This window comes from Tympanuchus pallidicinctus, unplaced genomic scaffold (genome assembly GCF_026119805.1).
Source record: "Tympanuchus pallidicinctus isolate F22 unplaced genomic scaffold, pur_lepc_1.0 scaffold19, whole genome shotgun sequence".
Taxonomy (NCBI): domain Eukaryota; kingdom Metazoa; phylum Chordata; class Aves; order Galliformes; family Phasianidae; genus Tympanuchus; species Tympanuchus pallidicinctus.
In genome coordinates this window covers 16853619-16876122 of record NW_026294710.1, presented here as the reverse complement: position 1 = coordinate 16876122, position 22504 = coordinate 16853619, and the positions used below count along the sequence as shown (strand labels likewise).

The 22504-nt window shown below is 49.8% G+C and overlaps 2 protein-coding genes across 8 annotated transcripts in view; one reads left to right on the top strand and one right to left on the bottom strand.

The window, feature by feature from the left end:
* Positions 1-22504, bottom strand: part of SBF1 (SET binding factor 1) — a 148474-nt gene that overhangs the window by 48923 nt on the left and 77047 nt on the right. The window lies entirely within an intron of this gene.
* The window catches only part of PPP6R2 (protein phosphatase 6 regulatory subunit 2), a 74431-nt gene that overhangs the window by 44294 nt on the left and 7633 nt on the right, over positions 1-22504 (top strand). Inside the window, exons 7-23 of one of the 2 annotated variants that reach the window (XM_052681084.1) lie at positions 410-522; positions 3387-3500; positions 4556-4682; positions 5969-6121; positions 6379-6582; positions 7976-8040; positions 9003-9118; positions 9376-9461; positions 9744-9824; positions 10962-11059; positions 12803-12860; positions 13828-13955; positions 14591-14766; positions 15966-16125; positions 16544-16632; positions 18211-18418; positions 21341-21364. In XM_052681084.1, the coding sequence (XP_052537044.1) occupies positions 410-522; positions 3387-3500; positions 4556-4682; positions 5969-6121; positions 6379-6582; positions 7976-8040; positions 9003-9118; positions 9376-9461; positions 9744-9824; positions 10962-11059; positions 12803-12860; positions 13828-13955; positions 14591-14766; positions 15966-16125; positions 16544-16632; positions 18211-18418; positions 21341-21364 (2000 nt within the window). The remainder of the gene's footprint in view (positions 1-409; positions 523-3386; positions 3501-4555; positions 4683-5968; positions 6122-6378; positions 6583-7975; positions 8041-9002; positions 9119-9375; positions 9462-9743; positions 9825-10961; positions 11060-12802; positions 12861-13827; positions 13956-14590; positions 14767-15965; positions 16126-16543; positions 16633-18210; positions 18419-21340; positions 21365-22504) is intronic. The other variant, XM_052681085.1, reaches the window with a different exon arrangement.

Below are 22504 nucleotides of genomic sequence, written 5' to 3'. Positions count from 1 at the left end.
TGGCAAGAACTGGTGTTTTGTGTCTGTGGGCAGTGGGTCTTGCAAGGTAAAGGGCTTTATGAAATCATTTAGTTTTCTTTGTGCAGGAGGCAGTGAGAAGGAAGGGTGAAGTACTGTGTTTGAAAGTCACAAGTTAATGCACTCGGTCAGGAAGCTGAAATACAGTCGTCACTTTATGAAATGCAGTCCTCACTTTATGGAATCTCTGACTGAACTTCACCGTTCTGCTCAGGAAGATCCTCTCTTAGGTTTTGAAATCTCTTAAAGCTTCTAATAATTCAATGTTAACGTGTAGCAGATGAATAATTCAGAGCGTGGTGGCACTCATACAGTCACATTAGTTTCTCTGACGGCCAGAATGAGACAAATTGAGAAGCTAACGCCGCCGTGTGCTCCATGTCATTGACAGAGGCAATCAAACGCTTCCCAGACCCTGTGTGATATCATAAGATTGAGCAGAGACCAGAGCAATCAGCTGCAGGACATACCTGAGCCTGATCCACTTCTCACCGCACTGGAATCGTAAGTAGCGCTCAGGGGGTCGTTGCTAAACCAGCTGCTGTCATTTCCTGTCGGCTGTGGGAGGTCGCCATGAAGCCCTTGCTGAACTGCTGACGTTTATCCCAAGCACGAAACGTGGCTTCGAAGCTGGGGTGTCACTTGGCCACCTCTGCTGAGATGCCTGGGATTGTAGCACAGGGTTGGGGTTGCTGATCTGTGAAGCACACAGCTGGAGACGGAAGCAGTCGGTGTCAGCGTGCTGAGGTCTCGCAGCGAATGTGGGGAGAGCTGAGGGGTGGTGGTGGGAGCTGAGGGAAAAGCCACCTGGGCAGCTCTTAGCGTGGCCACGTTTCTTCATTGGTGCCACGTGCGACTTTGACACGAAGGTGCAGAACTGGCTTTGTCGTTTCCTGGCTTCTGCTTGGCAGGCAGGGTTTGTGAACAGAGCTGTCATCCCTTTCGAGGCCTTTTTTGACAGGAAAAAGCAGAAGAGTCGTTTTGGTTTGGGAGCTTTTCAGTGATCACAGGAATCCAGTGAGTTCCATCATTTGGAAACTGGTGGTTGTGAGCTGTTGTAAGAACAAACATAAACGTGACCTCAAACAAGGTTCTTTTAGACCTAAAGGTTTGTTATAGGAACGAGGTGAAACAGACTTGAAGGAAATAAGACAGCACCTGTAAGTGGGGCTTAAAAATTCTGCTTTGTGAGTCTTGTTGGCCCAGAGCTTTGCTCATTTCTGTGATGCTGCTGTCTGCTTCTCCTGATCTGGAGCTCAGTTCTGTGCACAGAGGGCTGAGGTGGTGTGTGGAGTGCAGACAGCTCATGTGCTGCATGCAGTCACTGACAGCTGAAGGAAAACATGCTGGACCTTCCACAGGCTTGAAATACAAGCCTGACTCTGTAAGGAGCTGCTCTTAAATGCTTCATTTCCTTCCTTGATTGCGCCTGCAGAAACGAGGTAGGCCTGATCTTTTGTCTCAGAGTGGTGGTTTGTTGTCGGGTAACACAGGGTGGGATTGTTGGTGTAGGTGGAATCATAGAATCATGGAGCCATTAAGGTTGGAAAAGAGCTCTGAGATCATCAAGTTCAACCCCAGCCCACCCCCACTGCAGCCATGGCACGAGCTGGCTCATCTCAACCCCCTCATCCAGATCATCAGTGAAGAGACTAAACAGGGCCAGTACGAATGCCTGGGGAGCATCACTTGTGACCATTGGATTGAGATCCATCCATCACCACAGTTGCATATCTCAAGGCCTGGAAACCTTCGTCAGAGGCTGAACCTCATCAGGGCTGAACCTCATCAGGGCCTGAACCTCATCAGGACTGAACCTCAGATCAGGGCCTGAACCTCATCAGGGCCTGAACCTCATCAGGGCCTGAACCTCATCAGGACTGAACCTCATCAGGGCCTGAACCTCATCAGGGACTGAACCTCATCAGAACTGAACGTCATCAGGGCCTGAACGTCATGAGGACTGAACCTCAGATCAGGGTTTGAACCTCATCAGGACTGAATGGCTCCAGAGCCCTTCAGCTGTGGGCTGAGCCTTTCTCTGCTGGGCTGCTTACAGACAGCCTGCACCGTGTGCCATGGTGCACTCACTCTGGGTCTTCTCCTTTCTCATGTGAACCTCCTCCTCTCTCAGTAGCTCAGCAGAGGGACACAGAGCTGTGCTTGGGGCAGGACACTGCTGCTCATGGTGAGAGCTTCTGGGGCAGAACTCCATCTGAGGTCCTGGGCTGCACAGGGGTTGCTACAGGTGGAGCTTTGGGTCACGCTGCACTCACAGCATCTTCAGCAGCTGCTTCACCTCCCTCCTTCTCTCTCCCAATCACCCTCCCCTGTGGTTTTCTTTGTTGCTGTCACATTTTCATTCACCACCTGCCTTTCCACGAGATGAAGAGAAATGGTTTTGCTCTTTCAAAGAGCTTTGCTGAAAGTCGTTACGCCGCTTCGTTATTTCAGAGGAAAAACATTCTGAGCAGAAGTGACTTTTCTGCACCACTCTGCTGATGATCCCCAGCTGTCACGTGGCTCATGCCTTCTCCCAGGGAGTTTTTCCAACCATTACCAGTGACCTTTTTCATCTGTGAATGGTAAATTAACCATCACTTAAGGCCACCCGGAGCCGTGGCCGGAGTCCCACACCCCTCCTGCTCCTCCTGTCTGTAACTTAGAGAATGCAGCAGGTAGCAGAGAGGAAAGTGGGCTGTTACCCTGTGTTTGTAATTCAGGGTGGTCTTTGAGTGTCAGAATGGTGTTTAAATGCCAGAAAAGTCCACTGTTGTCATTCCTTGTGACTCCAGCATTTGCCAGTACTATGCTTGGGGGTTCCCCCACCTTCCCTGGACACTCTCAGGCTTTGGTAGGCATCTTGCCCTGCTTTAAAGGCTCAAAGAAATGGTGAATGGCTTTGAATATTTGGAGGGAGCGGAAGCTAAGACTGACAAAAAGAAGCAAATCATTTACAGTTTGCTTCTGCTGGGTCCTGGATCCCACTGTGCCATTGGCAGATGACACAGGTCAGCTTCCAGTGCATTTTGCCTTTCTCCTGGGATTCTGGTGGATAATTTTGGACTGTGAGCTCATAGCTTCTTGTTGTCTTTCATAAATTAAACAAACAAAGTTAATACTTGGGTTGTCTTCCAGTGTATAACAAGAGTTTTGCCTTGTTGATACCGGGTTTTGGGTTGGAGTCTCAATGTCTATAAGGAGCTCTTGCCTTAGTGATGAGGAAGCAAGTTCCTAAACCTCGTGTAAAGCCATTTCTGTCTTTACTGAGTGCAAACTTCAGCTCAAGAAAACTCAGAAGTGGGTATTTTTGTGATTAAAGCAGCTGCTGAATGTTACTAACAGTGTAAATCTGTGCTGACCAACAGGCAGGAATGTGTGGAGCAGCTCCTGAAGAATATGTTTGATGGAGAGCAGACTGAGAATTGCATAGTGAATGGAACGCAGGTTCTGCTGACATTGCTGGAAACCAGGCGCTCTGGGTAAGTCAGCTTCAGTCCTGAGCAGAACAATTTTAGCCATTCAAATCTAGTTTGAATGAAGGATGTAGCAAAGGAGAGGTCTGGGGAGGAAGGGAGGCGCTGAGAATCTCATTTGTTTAAAAAGGAGGAAATGAGGAGGAGTGAAGGAGGTGATGGAAGATCAGGAAGAGTGAACAGAGGGAGAAACAGACAGGAGATGGCGTCGGGCTGACAAGTTGTTAGGCAGTTCATAGAATCATAGAATGGCCTGGGTTGAAAAGGAAGAAGGACCACGATGCTCATCTAGTTTCAACCCCCCTGCTGTGTGCAGGGTCACCAACCAGCAGCCCAGGCTGCCCAGAGCCACATCCAGCCTGGCCTTGAATGCCTGCAGGGCTGGGGCACCCACAGCCTCTTTGGGCAACCTGTTCCAATGCCTCACCACCCTTGGATAAGGCTGAAAAGCTGAGATGCTGCATCCTGTGTGCCTTGTGCCCTGCATCTCTGAGGGTTCCTGAGTTCCAGATGTAGGGGTGCCGTGGAGGCTGTTGGTGCCTCGCTGCAATGAAAGCATTTCTCTTATTCCAACGTGAGGCTGGAAGTTGAGGAGTTGAGGTTGAAGGACCTCCAGTTGAGGTTGGAAGGAACTGCTGGTAGTCACAGTGTGCTGCTGAGCAGCAGAGATGGGAGCCCGACTGCTTGGTTAGTGTCCTTCAGTGCACTTCTGGAGAGCTTGATACCATTTTTAACACATGTTTATAAACACTCCCTGGCACAATTTATTCTTTGAATATCTATGAAGTTTGAGAGCCCTGAGAGCACTGCGGCAGTTTGTCTTTGTCAGCCCTGCAGACAGCTTCTCCTCTGCCTTCCCACTCATCTCATTCACAATTTTGATTATGTGAACATCATCTTGCAAATAACTTAATACTGTGATTATGCACTTAGCTTCGGTGGCTGTCAGTTATTCTTCACATTCAGAGTTAGTTTTCAAGAGAAAATAACCAACATGGGCAGTGTGAGTGGAGACCTTTGTAAGGTTTGCTCAAACCCTGACTGTGTTTTCTTTGTTACAGGGTGGAAGGACTGATGGACTCATACACTCAGGGATTTGAAAGGTCTTACACTGTCAATAGCAGCATCTTACATGGCATTGAACCGAGGCTAAAAGATTTCCACCAGCTGCTGCTCAGCCCTCCCAAGGTAACGCGGCTCAGCCTTCCTCAGGAGCAAACAGCTGCTGGCTGCACGTGGGGGTTTCCTCATCCTTACTCGTGGGCTTTGTGGTTTTTTTCTGAAAGCACCACGTGCTGGCCAGGCAAACTCTACCAAAAATCTTGTCAAGAAGGATTCGAGCTTCAGGTTTGTAATTCGAGTGCTTAGGAAGTTCAAGCAAAGTGCAGGGTTTTGCACTTTGGGCTGGAGGAATCCCAGGCAGCCCTACAGACTGGGAGGAGCAGTGCTTGAGAGCAGCCCTGCAGAGGAGGACCTAGGGGTCCTGGTGGGTGGAAAACTGAACGTGAGCCAGCAGTGTGCTCTTACAGCTCAGAAAGCAAATGGCAACCTGGGCTCCATCAGCAGAGGGGTGGCAGCAGGGACAGGAGGGGATTGTCCCTCTCTGCTCTGCCCTCTGAGGCCCCACCTGCAGCACTGCGTCCAGGTGTGGGGCCTCCAGTGCAAGAAAGACAGGGAGCTGTTGGAGAGGGGCCAGAGGAGCCACAGAGATGAGCAGAGGGCTGCAGCACGTCCTGCAAAGACAGGCTGAGGGAGCTGGGCTTGTTGAGCATGGAGCAGAGGAGGCTGTGGGGTGACCTCAGTGCAGCCTGCAGGACCTGAAGGGAGCCTATAAAGAGGACTTGGGAGTCAAGTCTTGGAAAGGGGAGATGAGAGCAGGACGAGGGGAAATGGTTTGGAGTTGAGGGAGGGCAGATGGAGGTTGGATGTGAGGGGGAAGTTCTTTGCTATGGGAGTGGTGAGGTGCTGGAAGAGCTGCCCAGAGAGGCTGTGATGCCCCGTCCATGGCTGGAGGTGTTGGAGGCCAGGTTGGATGGGGCCCTGGGCAGCCTGGGCTGCTGTGAAATGGGGAGGTTGGTGGCCCTGTATGAGGCAGGAGGGTTGGAGCTTCGTGATCCTTGAGCTCCCTTCCAACTCAAGCCATTCTGTGAAGTAGGCAGTGGGACTTGGAAGGCAGCAGTGCATCCAAGTGAAGCCAAAAGCAGAGAGATGTGGCTGATGGCTTTGGTGGGAGTGGTGAGGGGGCACAGAGGAGGGAACCTGGAGTCAGTGAGCATTTTGATCTCTTCAGTCTGTGAAGTTCAGACCTCGCAGTGCTCCCAGGACGCTGCCGAGAGGGACGATGCCGCAGGTTTGCCTGCAGAGAGCATTTATGTAAGAAGATGAGGCGGTTCTATTTAGTCAAACCGTTGTGCATCAGCACTGGGGGAAGCGTTGACCTTCACTGATGTTCTCCATCTCCTTTTCTCTGACAGAAAGCAGCAATCCTGACGACCATTGGTGTCCTGGAGGAGCCGCTGGGCAACGCTCGTCTTCACGGATCTCGCCTGATTGCTGCTCTGCTCCACACAAACACTCCCAGTATTAATCAGGAACTATGCAGACTCAGTACCATGGATTTATTACTTGTGAGTAACACAGCGTGGCACTGCGAGGGGTGAGGGGGGGGGAATGGCTTCAGGCTGAGAGGTTTTTTGCTTCCCTTTTGATCTGTTGGGCACAGAGTGGTTTGTGCCATGTGTGCTGATCACGTTATGTCCCTATTATGATAAAGGAAGGTGACCAAGCAGTGAATGGGGCACTGTTCTGACATCATTTGATTGCCAAAAGTGGGAAGATGCATCCAGAGTAATTTTTTTTTTGTTCCTTTCCCGTTTTGTTCCAGGACTTATTTTTTAAATACACGTGGAATAACTTTTTGCATTTCCAAGTGGAATTGTCCATAGCAGCTATTCTCTCACACTCTGTGCAAGAGGGAAGAACTACTGCCAATGACCCAGAAAGCAGAGAAGAGGTGCTGAATGGAAACGTGACCACAGAGAACCAAGAAACTCCAGAAAACAACACAGAGAATATCATGGTTACTCATGTGAGTCAGGTCACATCACCAGGGAATTTCAGAACCACAGAATGGCCTGGGTTGGAAGGGACCTCAAGGATCACAAAGCTCCAACCTCCCTGCCACAAGCAGGGCCACCAACCTCCCCATTTCACAGCAGCCCAGGCTGCCCAGGGCCCCATCCAACCTGGCCTCCAACACCTCCAGCCATGGACGGGGCATCACAGCCTCTCTGGGCAGCTCTTCCAGCACCTCACCACTCCCATAGCAAAGAACTTCCCCCTCACATCCAACCTCCATCTGCCCTCCCTCAACTCCAAACCATTTCCCCTCATCCTGCTCTCATCTCCCCTTTCCAAGAGTTGACTCCCCTCCTATTTATAGGCTCCTGGAAGGCTGCACTGAGGTCACCCCACAGCCTCCTCTGCTCCATGCTCAACAAGCCCAGCTCCCTCAGCCTGTCTTTGCAGGACGTGCTGCAGCCCTCTGCTCATCTCTGTGGCTCCTCTGGCCCCTCTCCAACAGCTCCCTGTCTTTCTTGCACTGGAGGCCCCACACCTGGACGCAGTGCTGCACATGGGGCCTCAGAGGGCAGAGCAGAGAGGGACAATCCCCTCCTGTCCCTGCTGCCACCCCTCTGCTGATGGAGCCCTGGATACCATTTGCTTTCTGAGCTGTAAGAGCACACTGCTGGCTCACGTTCAGTTTTCCACCCACCAGGACCCCCAGGTCCTCCCCTGCAGGGCTGCTCTCAAGGATGCTCCTCCCAGTCTGTAGGGCTGCCTGGGATTCCTCCAGCCCAAAGTGCAGCCTGGTAGATGCAGTCAGAACTTGCATTAAGAAGGAGATGATGTGACAAACTGTCCAAGAGCACAGAATTCATTTAGAAGCGTTCAGATATCATTAGTTCTGTCAGTTCTGGTGGGAACTGCATTGACTTTTCTGAATGTCTTTTAGCATCCAGTTACAAAATAAACACACAACCCATCTCATGTAATGGGCTCTGAATCCCTTTTTTGTTCCATCACTTTAATAAAGGCATGTATAAAATTGGCCCACACAAGAAAACAATGATAACTGCAACTAGCTGACCACATTTCAGCTTCTCTCATGTGGTCCTAATGATGAAAACTTCTTGTTGTATTTGTGAAATGACAGCAATGTTCTTCATTGCTGCTGTTGTGAAGCCCGGAACAGACTGAAGCTGTTGGTAGGTTTTGCTGTTTTCTTTGGCTCCTCTGCATAAGAAACAGGGAGAAAGAAGAAACTTGAGCTCTTGAGAAAGATAAGTGTTGAACTTTAAGTTCTTGCTCTGTCACAGTGAAGGAGTGGACAGAAGTCACTGCAGTTCAGTACAGATTTCTGAAGGCATTCAGTCTTTCTATGGCAAACTTCTGAACTCCTATCTCTTTTTTTCCTTCAGTTGTTCCAGAAGTGCTGCTTAGTGCAAAGGATACTGGATGCCTGGGAAGCTAACGACAAAATACAGTAAGTAAAAGGTTTGGGTCTCAGAGTGCCATGTTCTAAGGCTGCAAGCATTGAATATTCCCACAAGATGTTACCTCAGTAATTCAAAGTCAGTGCAGTCTGCTCGTCAGCACGGATAGGAAGCAGCAGTTTATAGGGAGGAAGAGGAGGTTGCTGCTGTCTGCTGGCTGGGGGTGTGAAACCACAGGTCTGCATCCAAAGGGTTGTAGCTTCACTCTAGAAACTCATTTCCAGGTGTTAATCTCATGTGAATAGTTCTACACTCCGAATTTGGGGTGCAGGTTGGAGGGCTGTCCCCTGCTGCAGTGAGGTACCCTTACTGCTGTTACAGCTTTGCTCTTCCTTCAGCTCTGGGTACTGCACACAGATCTCAGAGCAAGGACAGGACTTGGGAATCAGCTCTTGGAAAGGGGAGATAACAGCAGGGCCAAGGGGAAATGGTTTGAAGTTGAAGGAGGGAAGGTTGAGGTTGGATGTGAGGGGGAAGTTCTTTACTATGGGAGTGGTGAGGTGCTGGAAGAGCTGCCCAGAGAGGCTGTGATGCCCCGTCCATGGCTGGAGGTGTTGGAGGCCAGGTTGGATGGGGCCCTGGGCAGCCTGGGCTGCTGTGAAATGGGGAGGTTGGCAGCCCTGCCTGTGGCAGGGGTTGGAGCTTCGTGATCCTTGAGGTCCCTTCCAAGCCATTCTGTGATTCTGTTACTTCAGTGAGCGCAGTGCAGCAGCTCAAAATGAATCCCCATCTCATAGCATCCCTGGGGAACTGGAAGCATTCCGTGCTGTGTGAGCAGCTAGGAAGGAAGCTTTGCTTTAAGCTGGAGACACAGCAGCGTTAGCTGGAAGCTCCTCGTGAGGATTTTGTGTTCCTGAGCTTCAGTTCCCACCCAGCCATGTTGTTTGTGGTCTCAGTATGAATTCTTACTGCTGCTTGGGGTCTCTTGTTACCTTTGTGCTTTTCTCTGCAGGGCAGAAGGGGGAATGAGGCGAGGCAACATGGGCCACCTCACCCGCATCGCCAACGCCGTGGTGCAGAACATGGAGAAGGGCCCCATGCACACCCAGATCAGTGAGTTCATCAAAGGTACAACCCTGTGCTCTGTTGGTTTGTCCTCGATGAAATAACTGGGAAATCACTGCCCCTTACTTTGTGAGGGGACCTTTTTATGAAAGAAAAGGCTTTCTCGTTCAAGCGCCGTAAGGTCCCAAAACAAACCAGCATTTCAAACCAAATTCAGCTGCTCTTTGTTTTCGTGCAATCGTTTCAAAACGGTCAGAACTTTGCTTTTACACCTGGAGGCTGAAGGTGACCACGCTGTAACAAAGATTGCTTCTTCCCAGAGCTACCTGAGGACTGCAGAGGGAGGTGGGAGAGCTTTGTAGAAGAGACGCTGACGGAAACAAACAGGAGGAATACGGTGGATTTGGTGAGAGCAGTGATGCACGTTTCAGTGAGGTCTGCTGTCTTCTGGGTTGTCTTTAACTAAAAAGAGGAACAGTGCTGCCAGTCTTCTTCTGTTTGCCTCTACAGAGGCACTGTGTCTGAACATATGTCCTGCAGCCATGCAGCAGCCTTCACACGTGTTGGCAAGCTCTGTTCTGTGATTGTGTTACTCACCGTCCTCTGTTTCTGTCCTTGACTGTTTTTGCATGGTGGTTTTTGAGCTTTCTTAGCTTTCCCTTATGCTTGTTCTCTCTGCTTCTTTCAGGTGAGCACTCACCATCTGCACTCTTCCAGTGAGGATGAAGACATTGAGAGTGCTTTTCCCAATGAACTTTCTCTCCAACAGGTGAGCTGACAATGCATTCCTTGCTGCTCCTAGGGAGTTTGCTTCTCCAATTCTCCCTTAATCCTTCCTATTATGGAGCAGCTTCATTCACTCAGTCACTGTCAGTGTGTTCAGCCTTTCAGCATCTTTCCATTATAGTCAGTTAAATGGCAGACTTCAAGCTAGATTCCAGCCAGGAATAAATTTGGCTCAGGCTGCATCCAAGTCCCAGATACAGGATGTGTCTCCAATCTCTGTCAGACACTGCATATTTCTTTCTCTTTCCCTGGTTCTCTGCACAGTAGTGGGTTGAGTGATCCTGATTCTATAGATGAGCTGCAGCTCGTTGCTGTAGGTCCCAGCCAGTGAGGTGGTTTCTGTCAGCTGCCTGCAGTGGAATTGGAGCTGGGAGAGGTTTTCTGCTTCCCCTTGAGCTGCAAAGACTTCTATTAAAGAATGGGAAGAGCCATACTAAGATTAAGTGAGAAAAGAGCAAGAGGAGCAGTAAAAAGCCTTGAATTAAAAAGAAATGGGGGAAATTGAGGGTTCACTTGAATTTAGCAAAGACCTCAGGTTCCTCAGAGCGTGATGAAGGGCCATCAATCATTTGGAAGCAGTTTTCCAGGCTGAAGAACTCAGGCAAGCTCCTCCCTGCCACTTTTGCCATTAAGAGCATTGACAGAAAATAGAAGTTTCAACCTGTTTAGTGGGAGGCTGCTGCTGGGGGTTAGAAAGACAATCACAGCGTGAAATGTGAAGGGTAAAAAAAGATCTGAAAGCAGTTTGTTGTGATTGTTGTTATCTCTGTCCAGATCGTGCTGCTGGCTGCACTGCCCTTGCAGATACCTTCCCCACACCTGTGGGGTCGTTGGGGGTCCTCAGCTGGAGCTGCAGCATGCAGGGTTATCCTTCAGTAGGAGAAACAAGCTGAGAAATACAGAAGTGGGAGATTCTACAGAGAGGAAAAAGGAATTGTTTTCATGAAGGGAGAATGAGGTGTGGATGAGTAGGCAAGAATGTGACCAAATCAATGTCTGGGCAGCCTGGCTGAGAGATGGAGGGCAGAGGGCCTGAGCAGCTGTGAGATACAGAAGTGCCTTCTGGGTGTGCCTGAGGTGCTCCAGTTGCCCAGTAGCTCTTTGTGGGTTCTGTTCTCAGGCCTTCTCTGAGTACCAAATCCAGCAGATGACAGCAAACTTCGTGGATCAGTTTGGCTTTAATGACGAGGAGTTTGCTGACCAGGATGATAATATCAAGTAAGTGTACACGGCTTCAAGAGACTTCAGTCTGGCGTTGACACCTCTCTGCTTCTCATCTTTCTTTTCTCTTCTGGTTTTAAAGTGAAGCTGGCTCTGCACCCTGTTTGCTGTCACACAAACCAAAGTGTGATCAGCAGATTGGGAAACACCCGACGTCTTTTTCACAGCGTTTCTTTTGATAGGAGTCGCCCAGCAGTGCTTGTAGCACCGTGCAGAAGCACTTCTTCATTCTGAGGAGAAACCTTTTTAATAAAACATGCAGTTATTACCCAGCCACGTCCTAGAATAAATGGAATCATAGGAAAAGCGAAGCATTAGAGCTCACTGCAGGCAATTACACAGATATTCTCCAGTGGCATTAAGTCCTCATTGAAATTAAGAGTGGAGGAATGGTGTTCTAATGATAGCCACCGAAAAAAAAAGTAGCCATTTATTCCCTTATGAATAAGGGAACGTGGATGAGCTGGGAGCAGATCGCAGCTCAAAGAAGGCAGATTGGGTTGAGTGTAATGTTCCATGGCTGCTGAACGGAGCGCTCAGAGGTGCTGCTGCTGCTGTGGAAGAGCTGCTGCAACCTGGTCAAAGCTGCAGCGTTGTTCTCTCACCTTACAGAGGATGCAGAGGAATTAATTGACTGAGACTGCAGCTGTCCTGTTTGCCCACAGTGATTCTGAAGCTCTGAGCTTCTGCTGTTGCATTGATTGACAAAAGAGCTCTCCAGAAGGATCCTGAGTTGGTGCAGGTCAGCAATCTCCAGGGTCTGCTGTCCAAAAAGCCCATCCAAAAGGAATGCTGGTGCTCCGTAGGCAGCTTTCAGCCCAGCTGCTCCATGCCCTCTGCATTCCAGCAGTCAAACACTCTGTCAGATACAAACCTGCATATTTTCAGAGCTAAGAATCAAGCTTCAACGTCCTGGCGACGTGCGTGACGAGGATTTTTGCTGATCAGCCTTCTGGAAAGGAAAACAGCACTGTCTGAATGTAGAAATAGAGCAAAGAAGAACTGCGTGGGCCCACGCTGTGACAGCAGAGTGCAATTCCTTGACCTGCAGCACCCTCTGCTGTTCTGACAGCAGACACTCCTGGGTCTCGATGGGAAACTGGGTTATGTGATGCCATTTGTTGGCGGTGTTTGTGCCCCAGTCGTGAGTCAGGGGTGTGGAACCAATCAGATTCCCTGAGGTTCATGGATTTATGCTAAAAACAGGCAGGTGTGGCCCCCCTGGGTATGGCTGGGGCTGTGCCCACTGTGTAGGATCCAGTCCCTCCCCTGGGTCTTGTCTCATGCTGAGGAATCCTTGGCGAATGTAGGACTGGAGTTGCACAGCACTTGGATGCAGCTCCGTCTGCTGTTAATGAATGGAGGCTCTGTTGTGTTTTCATATCAGCTTTGATTCAGTTCAAGTGAAAAATCTGTGATGCTGTGAAAAACGTTGAGGCTGCCTTTGTGCTGCGTAAGTGACATTGAGAGCTGCAGAGTAACAGCCAGACATTGCCAGAGGTGCCATGCAGGTACTTAGCCTTAGCAATCACTAGGATTGAACATCCCACATCAGTATTGTTACTTTATTTCCAGATATTCAAAAAGATGGAGACAATCTTTCATCTTAAGAAGCAGAAAGCATCACCTTGAATAAAGCAGTGAGCAGGGGGCAAGCTGCCCTCTGGCTCCTGCTGGGGCTGCAGCAGTGCTGCCATCGCTCCCTGCCATCACTGAAGGCTCTCCCCTTTCTTTTTGCAGTGCTCCTTTTGACAGGATTGCAGAGATAAACTTCAACATAGATGCAGACGACGACAGCGTAAGTGGATGTTTGGGGATGTTCTGTGTAATGGGATGCATTCTGGCAAGTTGGTTCACCTCTGGATCAGCCAGTGGTGTTTTGAAGATCAAAATATCTGCAGGAAAAGCAAAGGTGCTCCAGTGGCTGCATGCAGTTAAGGATCTCAGGGCATGAAATGAGCCCTCCTGGTTCATTGCCTTGGTGCAGATCTTCAAAACCAGTCCTCTTTATGTCAGAAGAATTGCATTCTCTCCCTATCTGCAGTGTAAACCTGCTGTCCCTGTTCTTGCTTTGATAATCTTTCCATACATGATTAGGAAACATTGCACGTAGAGGGTTGGGGTTGTCATGGGTCTCAATATTTCTGGGCTGTGTTTTGCTTCTTCTCCTTTATTGGCCTGCATACCCATGGAAGAAGCTGGGGAGTGGCTTCCAGAGGTGGTTCCAGGCTCACCTGGCTAAGCTTTGCTTTGGTCAGTGCTAAGGCTTAGGTGTCCTCATCTTCCTATTTCACTTACACTGTACCATTAGTGCAGTGTTCTCCCTCTGGCTGCCACAGGCATTGCTCTGTAGGTACAGAAAATCTGATTTCTTGGTGGAACTGTGGCTGCAGCCCCCAGGAGCTGCTGCTAGCTTCTGAGAAGGCAATCGTGTGCAGGGTGGAATTCCAGCACAGCCATTCCTTAGGCAGTGCACCACCTGGAAATGAGAGTCCTCTTTGCTTTGGGGCAGTGTTGGAGAGACCCTGCTGGGTGTCCTTCTCCATGGCCCTGCCGTTGCTGCTTCTGCCTGGGCTGTGCTTCAGTGCTGTTGCACTTCTGAGGGCTGCTTGGGATGCAAACACAGCGTGAGATTAAGGTTAAATGCAGACAAGGAACGCTTTCCTGGTATTGCTTGTGTGCTGAACGAGCTTGTTACCATCAAAGCTCTTGTTTCTGTCTCCACTGACTGAATGGAATGTGATCTCTTTATCATACTGTTTCAGCCCAATGCTTCCCTCTTTGAAGCCTGCTGCAATGAGCGAATCCAGCAATTTGATGATAACGAGGAAGAAGAAGATATCTGGGAAGAGAAGGAGATAACCTATGCAACACAAGTGAAATCCAGGACGAGGTGAGGAGAAATGGAAGGGTCTTTCCTCACCTGGGGGGCAGGAGGAGGTTGGAAGCATTGGAAGGGTAACAGGCAGAACATTGCTGTTGAAAGTGTCTGAAGAAGACAAATGGTGTTTTGCATGAGAATGAGTGACATCCCGTGGCACTGCAAATCACTGTCAGCTTTTCATCCCTTTGTTGCAGTCAGTGACTACCTAAAGTCACTTCTGCAACTGTAAATCCAAAAATATGATTAAATGAGACAGGACGAGTGGTCGAGGCCGATGGCTGTTATTTGCCTAGCATTAAAAATCAGATTGCCCTGATAGGGCACACAAATGGTCCCAAACCTCTGCTCCTCTCATTTGCTGCCCTTTGTCTGCTCCTATCACTCTCCTGTCCTGAGACATCGCTGCAGCTTAATTCCCCTTAGGACTCTGCAAACAGGTTTTGACAAGCAAAGCACTCAGAGCCATTAGAGGAAATATCTTAAGAAGTGCCCAGCTGAGCCTTGCATCTTTTTGGGAGCTGAGCTCTATAGAAGGGATTTAGCATCACTTGGTCAGCAGCCAGGTTCTGCTTTCTCCCTGGGGCGGGAGAGGGATGAATTGGCTGCTGCCAGGGCTTTACTGACTCTTGAGTTCTCTGATTCAGGTTTGGAGCATCTCAGGCCTCAGAGAGCTCATCTAAAAGTGATCTCGAGAACGGAGATCACGATGGCAGCGTGGACTCAGAAGAAGAGGAGGAGACAGAACAGCAGGTGCCTTCTTCCTCAGCCAACAGCAACAAGAGCAATGCTGCAGAGCAGAAGGAGTCCGACTCTTCTGAAGGTAAAGAGTTTAAAACAGCATCGTCCTGTTTGAAGTGACATCTGCAACCATCTCTGCCACACAGCAGCTTGCTGGTTGCCTTTTTACACGGCTGTTCCATAATTTCACCTGTGCAGATGAGAAGAGTGTAATTCAGTCTTTGTTTTTGGCCTCTAACGCCCCCCCTTGGGGTGCCCAGCCCAGAAGGCTGAAAATAAACCACTTTTTCCCCTACCACGATGCAAGTGTGGCTGTGTAAATTCGTGGGACGCAGTGTTATCAGCAGAAGAAATTCAGCCAACAGAAATAAAGGGACAGGAATGTTTTTTTTCCCAGCAGTTCTTTATTTGCTGTCAGTGCAGATCTTTTCTGTTTAAAAAAAAAAAGAAAAAGGGTTTCTTTTTCTAGGTGATATCTCTGTATCTGTGATAGTGAGCACAGTCTGCTCCTGTCATCAGCTCCAGGTGCACGGGTTTGTATCCAGACCTCTGCAGTCCTTTTATTTCTTGAGAAAAGAGGATGAAAAATGCCTTGTGGAAATTATTACAGAATAATAATTACAGAATAATGGGTTTGGGTTGGAAGAGACCTTTGTGATCATGTAGTTCCCTGCCTATAGAAGGGGCTGGGACACCTCCTTCTTAGCCCAGGTTGCTCACAGCCCCATCCAGCCTCCAAGCTGGGAGCATCCACGACCCCTGCGGGCAACAGAGCATCTCACTGCCCTCACAGTAAGAATTTCATCCTGATATTTACTCTAAATCTCCCCTCTTGTACTTTAAAGCCATTTCCCCTCGTCTTGACGCTACAGGAACAGTAGATAGGAATAAAAGAGACTCTCATGAACAGAGAGCAGACTGGGATCTGAAACTCCACGTTACGCGCTTAGTTTTACTTGAGAGCTCTTCTGTGATACCAAACGTTGCATCGGTTCCTTCCTTGAGCTCGAGTGATTGAAATGGTTGGAAACCTCACTGCTGAGGTTCTGACAAGAAACTGAGGTTCTTGCAGCTGAGAAGAAGGAAGAAATTCGTTTTGCTTAATTGTTGCCTCTCTCTTGTGGATAGCATTAATATTAATCGGATTTCTGAGCTGCAAGCTGCAGCTTCCCAAGGACTGAGGATGGTCTGGTGAATTCCTTTATTGCTGGGATGGCTCTGGGGTGTATTTGGGGGCAGCTGATGCTCTGGAAGCTGCATTGTGCTGTTGTGTGCCCTCAGGCTCCGGGTGGACAGCAGTGTTTGAGCCTGTCAGCTCGAAGCCCCCCACCCCCTGCGTGGCCATGGATGTTGGATCCAGCGTGTGGGACTCGGCGGCCCCGGAGAACGCTGCTCCAGAGAAGGGGTGGGCCAAGTTCACAGACTTCCAGCCTTTCTGTTGGTAAAGTGCAGTTCTTTTGGTTTCTTTTTAACATCAGAATGAAAAAAATACGTGAAGCTGTGATGAGCAGAATCTTTTTCTCCTCCCCTCCCCCCTTCCTTTGCTGCCTGTTTTGTATTTTAATGTTGTCTGAGGGCTCTGCATCGGGGCACCATGCTTCCCTTTACCTTCCATCCTTCTAACTACTGCTAGCACACGTGCCTTGAGCACAGGAGCAGCACACATCCCATAACTACTGCTACACCAAGACTACAAAGAATGAAAAAATAAAGGGGAATTAATACATTTCTTCACACTTACAAAGATGTCAGAAAGGAACAGTGCCCTAAAGCCTTTTTCTGGCTCTCTTGGAAGCGTAGCTGGGATTTCTGGACTTCATTCTCAAGGTGTTTTTCCCCTTTCCCCATTCTCCACTCAGCTCTGAATCGGGCCCACGGTGCAGCTCTCCTGCAGACACAGAAAGCAGCGATTCGGACGGCAACCCGAAGCAGAGTCAGGACAAGAACTGTAAGTGAGAACATTGCAAAGGAGATGCATTATTTGTGCTGTTTGAAGCACTCTGCTGGGGAGAGCTTCCCACCTGCACCATCTGCCTTCCCTCTCTCGAAGGCTGTTTTTGTTCAGTCAGGGAAAACGGTGACTCAGAAATCCCAAATGTTGGTTGGGGTTCAGCAAGGAGAGGATGAACTTCGAGTCAGTGAGAATTGATGTCACAGAGGCAATTTAGTTGTCAACTATTCAGAAAAAAAAAAAAACAAACCTATTTTTAACTGTGTGTTTAATTGTAAAATTACCAAAAATTAAAAGGATGTGATAACTTATCAGTAGTTGTGCCACGTCCATTGGTTAACTTCAGCCTGGTTGCCTTCCCTCCTCCTTCCTGAGTTAAAATGAAGGACTTTGATGGGACCAAACTCAGCTCTGTGCTTGGTGGATGGGACTGCAGTGGAGAGCACAGCGCATCCTTCTGCCACTTGCAGAAGCATCTCAGGATCCCGTGGGCCCTTCTGGCCACCAGGGCACACTGCTCTCTGACTCATGGTCAGCCTGCTGGCCACCACGACCACCAGGGCTTTCTCTGCAGAGCTCCTTTGCAGCAGTTCAGCCCCCAGCCTGTCCTGATGCTGCAGCTGCTCCTCCCCGGGTGCAGAACCCTGCAGTGCCATTGCTGAACCCCATCAGGTTCCTTTCTGCCCCACTCTCAGCCTGCCCAGCTCTCTCTGAATGGCATCACGGCCCTGTGGGGTGTCAGCTTTGTGCCATAAGTGAAGAGCACTCTCTGCTCTTTGTGCTGAGTGTAGACATGAGCTGGCGGGATTTTCTCGATGGAGAATGCTGATTTCTTCTCTTTTTTTTACCTTTTAAAATTAATCTCAGAATAACACAGAATCACAGAATGGCCCAGGTTGAAAGCGAGCTCAAGGATCACGAAGCTCCAACCCCTCCACCACAGGCAGGGCCACCAACCTCCCCATTTCACAGCAGCCCAGGCTGCCCAGGGCCCCATCCAACCTGGCCTCCAACACCTCCAGCCATGGACGGGGCATCACAGCCTCTCTGGGCAGCTCTTCCAGCACCTCACCACTCCCATAGCAAAGAACTTCCCCCTCACATCCAACCTCCATCTGCCCTCCCTCAACTCCAAACCATTTCCCCTCGTCCTGCTCTCATCTCCCCTTTCCAAGACTTGACTCCCCTCCTATTTATAGGCTCCCGGAAGGCTGCACTGAGGTCACCCCACAGCCTCCTCTTCTCCATGCTCAACAAGCCCAGCTCCCTCAGCCTGTCTTTGCAGGACGTGCTGCAGCCCTCTGCTCATCTCTGTGGCTCCTCTGGCCCCTCTCCAACAGCTCCCTGTCTTTCTTGCACTGGAGGCCCCACACCTGGACGCAGTGCTGCAGATGGGGCCTCAGAGGGCAGAGCAGAGAGGGACAATCCCCTCCTGTCCCTGCTGCCACCCCTCTGCTGATAGAAAGAATTAACCTCACGCACTGCATTTTGCATCCCTGTGCATCCTCAAGGTCACACCTGGGGGTTGCTGTTGGGTCTGTTGGTTCTGCACAGTGCCCCATTTGCTCCCCACAGTCAGCACGGCCTCTCCCTGCGTCTGGAACGTCTGCGTCACGCGGAAGGCGCCGCTGGTGGCTTCAGACAGCAGCTCCTCGGGCGGCTCAGACAGCGAGGATGAGGATGAGAAAGGAGATGCCATCACAGAGACCATCAGCACGGGTGCAGGCCAGGAAACAGTCAAGCTGACGATGGATGCGAAGAACGAGAAGGCTGTTTTCACCAGGTGGGAATGGAGTCACTCAGGGGGAGCTCAGAGCGGTCTTAACCCACTGTGTTGGTGGGGATTGGTGTCATCTTCCTCGTAGATCCCAAATGTCCTGAGTGAGGATGTCGTACGGCTTCCTTGCTGAAGGGCTTCTGCTTTAAGAAACTGTTTATTGCAGGTTTGTTGTAAGAAATGTGCGTGGCTCGTTGTAGCTCATGCCACCCATCTGTCCTCCTTGCTGCGTAGGAGATTCAGGTCTGTGCTGGTGGTGAGGATCATAGAATCCCCAGAATGGTGGGTTTGGAAGGGATTTGTCCATCATAGAGCCATAGAATGGTTGAGTTAGATGGAACCTTATAGACCATGAGGTCACAGAATGGTTGGGTTGGAAGGGACCTTGCAGACCGTTGGGTTGGAAGGGACCCTATGGATCATAGAGCCATAGAATGGTTGGGTTGGAAGAGTCCTTAAAGGTAATAGAGTCAGAAGATGGCTTGGGTTCGGTCTGAGGGGTTCTTAAAGATCATAGGTCCAGAGGATGGATTGGGTTGGGTCTAAAGGGTCCTTAAAGGTCATAGAGCCACAGAGTGGTTGGGTTGGAAGGGACTTTACAGACCACGGAATCAGAGTGTGGTTGGGTCTGAAGGGACCACGTAGATCATAAAGCCATGGAATGGTTGGATTGGAAGGAACTTTGTTGATCATACAGCCATGGAATGGTTGGGCTGGATGGGTCTTCATGGACCACAGAGCTACAGAATGGTTGGGTTGGAAGGGAACTTATAGACCATAGAGCCAAGGAATGGCTGGGTTGGTGCAGGGTCTGACATAGGTTGTGTGCTGCTGTGGAGGAGAGCATTGACATGCCTCCAGCTGTCATTGTTCCCTCATTCTCAAAGTGATCTATTGCAAACAATAGGAGATAAGTGGTGCACAGTGCCCCCAAAAGATGTCAGTTCCTGCTTGGCTGGGGGCTGCAGAGCAGCAGAAGTGAGATTGCAGAACTAGGTAATGTTCTGGGAGAAGGAAGTAAACCAGAGGTTTAAGCAACTCTGAATTTATTTCTTAATGAGGACACCAGCTTTAATTGTTGCTGTCTGCTTCGAGTAGCCTTTACTCTGTTGTACTTGCAGTGAGTGAGATTCTGGAGCTGTGCTCACTGTAATTGCAGCTGTTATGGTAAATGGAGTTGGACTGTTGAGAGGTGGCACCTCCAAGCAGACTGGCTGCACGAGGGATGGAAGATGAAGGAGAAGCAGAACGCTGCCTGCTGTGCTCAAAGCAGCCTCTGCTTTTCCAGTGTTCAGTTTGCATTGCTTCTAATTAAATCCACTGGCTCTGCTGTCTGAAACGAACTGCTCCAGATGTTGCTCCTCTCACCACACGGTGGTTTGGACTTGTGTTACACGTGGAGCTCCCTGTCTTGACTCACAGCAGCAGTGTAAATTTTACTTGGCATGTTCTGAGGTCTCTCATTTATTTCCTAGCAGGAGCAGGGATGGTGGTTTCTGATTTGGCTGATTGGCTGCTGCAGGCTGCACCTGCTGCTTCACGCAGCGTCGCTCGGAATGGTTTTCTCTCCAAAGAAGTGCATCTATCAGTAAGCACGAGGCCTCCAGAACCTGCCTGGTTTTTCATGATTGCAGTTCTGCAAAAATTAATTCCATTTTGGCAAAGAAATGACGTGCTGGAGTCACCACGGTCTCCACTTCAAAGGTGTCTGCAGCCTTTCCCTGCTGTAACCGCAGCCAAAAGCAGAAATAGAAGCTGTGGGAGGACAGGACCTGTTGCACAGATTGTGATTTCAGCTGCTCCAGCTCTGCTGAGTTTCTCATAGTGTCTGAGCTATTGACCAGTGGTGGCAGTGGAAGCTTCCCGTGGCCTCCGCTCTCCCAGACCTGTCCATCTTTCCCTGCAGCAGATGTGGTGGCACCCAATGGCCAGCTGAGGTTATGCTTGTTTCTCACCACGTTCCTGACCGACTCCGAGTAGATGAGCTGTACTAAAAGCTGAACATGTCGTTCTTGAAGGCTTTCCAGTGGCAAAACTCCAACTCTGGCTCTGTGTCTTGGTAGCCTCGTGCTGTCACAGCTCCACAGCTGGATGCAGCAGTTCTCAGACCCAATTTCTGCTTTGACTTTGGTGCCAACTTTGCCGTGCCAGGTTTCAAGTTTGGGTGCCTTAAATCTGCTTTTAAGAACGCAGTTGAAACAAAGTTGACTTCTCTCTCTCTCCTGAAAGCACTCAGCTTCCAACAAACCCTCTCCTTCTGTACAAACAGATCTTCCTCTATTTTTCCACCATCCCCAGCAAGCTGCAGTGCTGCAGCACACGCCTCTGAGAGCACTCCATGACCACGATGCTGGTGCTCTCTCCCTGCCCAAACCTCACACCCTGAGCCCTCCTTTACATCTCCCTGCACAGCTCAGTGGCACTTCTGCTTGAGGCAGCCGACGTGGCAGTAGCTTAAAAATCACATGCAAAGAAAACGTTTCAGGCATAGTTAGCTGGCTTCCCATCCCTAATTGTGGAAACTCACAGAGTGGCTCAGGTTGGGAGGGACCTTTCAGCTGCTTCTTGCAAAGAAGTCATTTTGCAGAAGTTTCTCTGACCAGAGAGCTTCCAGATCTGTGATAACTGAGCAGTTTGCGTGCCAGGCATGAGGAAGATGCTCATGATGGGGTGTTGAGTCTTGTGGTTTTTTGGATACGGGTCTGAGCATTGCATGGGAAGCGCAGTCTTCAGTGGCTGCACGCTCTGAAACCCTTTGGAACATTCCTGCCCATTCTCCTGGGAGGAACCACCTGGGGCTAAGGTTGCAAAGTGAACTCTTCTGTCTGTTTTTCCAGCCATCTTTACTGTTCTCTTTCTCTCCCTTCCTTCACTCTCTCCCTGTCCTGCCTCTCGCTGCCTCTCTCTCTCGTGGTGGGCATTGCTCAGAGTCTTTAGACCTGCAGGCAGAGGGTACGTATGGCTCAGGGTTCCAAACATCCACCGTACACACAGCTGCTCTCAATCCATGCTGGGCCAGAAGCAGAGGAACGCTGGGAAACCTCAGCATTTCCCAATCAGTTCAAACAGATCCTAGAAAGAGCACTTGCAAGCACTGAACACCAGGGTGTGTGTTGTCCTTTGTCAAGCATGCTCCCAGCCGGCCTGCCTGCTACCAAACGTGGTGCTCGCTCATGCTGCCTGTCCTCCAGCTTCTGCCATTCCTCCCCTGTCAGCTCTTCCTGCAGAGAGGAAATGTGTTTTGCAGTTGCAAAGGGAAGCTCTGCTGCTGGCTGTGGTTTGCAGCGTGGTTTCCTCTGCCCGTGGTGCAGCCACATGCTCAGACTTTCTCACAACAAGAGCAGATGTTTTATCTGCTGTCTGCTATCTGCTGTCACATCTGTAAATGGGTTGGTTTTTTTTTACAAAATAATATGTATTTTTGTATGAAGTTTGCTTTCTGTTTTAAACTGGGGGTTTTTACCAGTTGTTTTCTGAAGCTCACCCATGCAAACCAGGTTTCCCAGCTGCTGTACAAGCAAGCAAGACTGCTGTGATTTCTATAAGATCAGAGAGCAAAAGGAGAACATCACTGCACATCTCCAGGCTGTCCTAAGAGCACATTAAGGGAAACGCTGTGCTGTCATGTCCAGAAAGGAGAGGTGTGTGCTGAACAGGAGCTGACCTCTCTGGCAGCACTCAGGGAATGCAGCTCAGCATCACCTCCATCCCCAGAGGCTTCAGAGAAATGCAACGCTTTGAAAACCTGATTCCTTATGGCACGTGCTATTAAACCTCTTAATGCAGTCATTCACAACTTTGGACATTTTTCAGGCTCTTCTGTAAGCAGTTGAGCACGCACTGCTTGTTCCCAAGGGCTGCATCCCAGGCTGTGCTTCTTGCTGAAGGAATGCAGGTGTGTGCATGCCCTGCTGCCAGCTCTTCTTAGCATTGGAGTTGAAGGGCAGCTGTTGCACTTGGTGCTTTCCAAGTGCTTCACTGCTGAACTGCACAGATGTCCCTTAAAAGGTGAGGTGCCCAAAATGGGACCGAGCATTGCATTTCTGTCTAACTGTGCTAGAAATCACCTCTTGCTTCTGAACACACACAGCT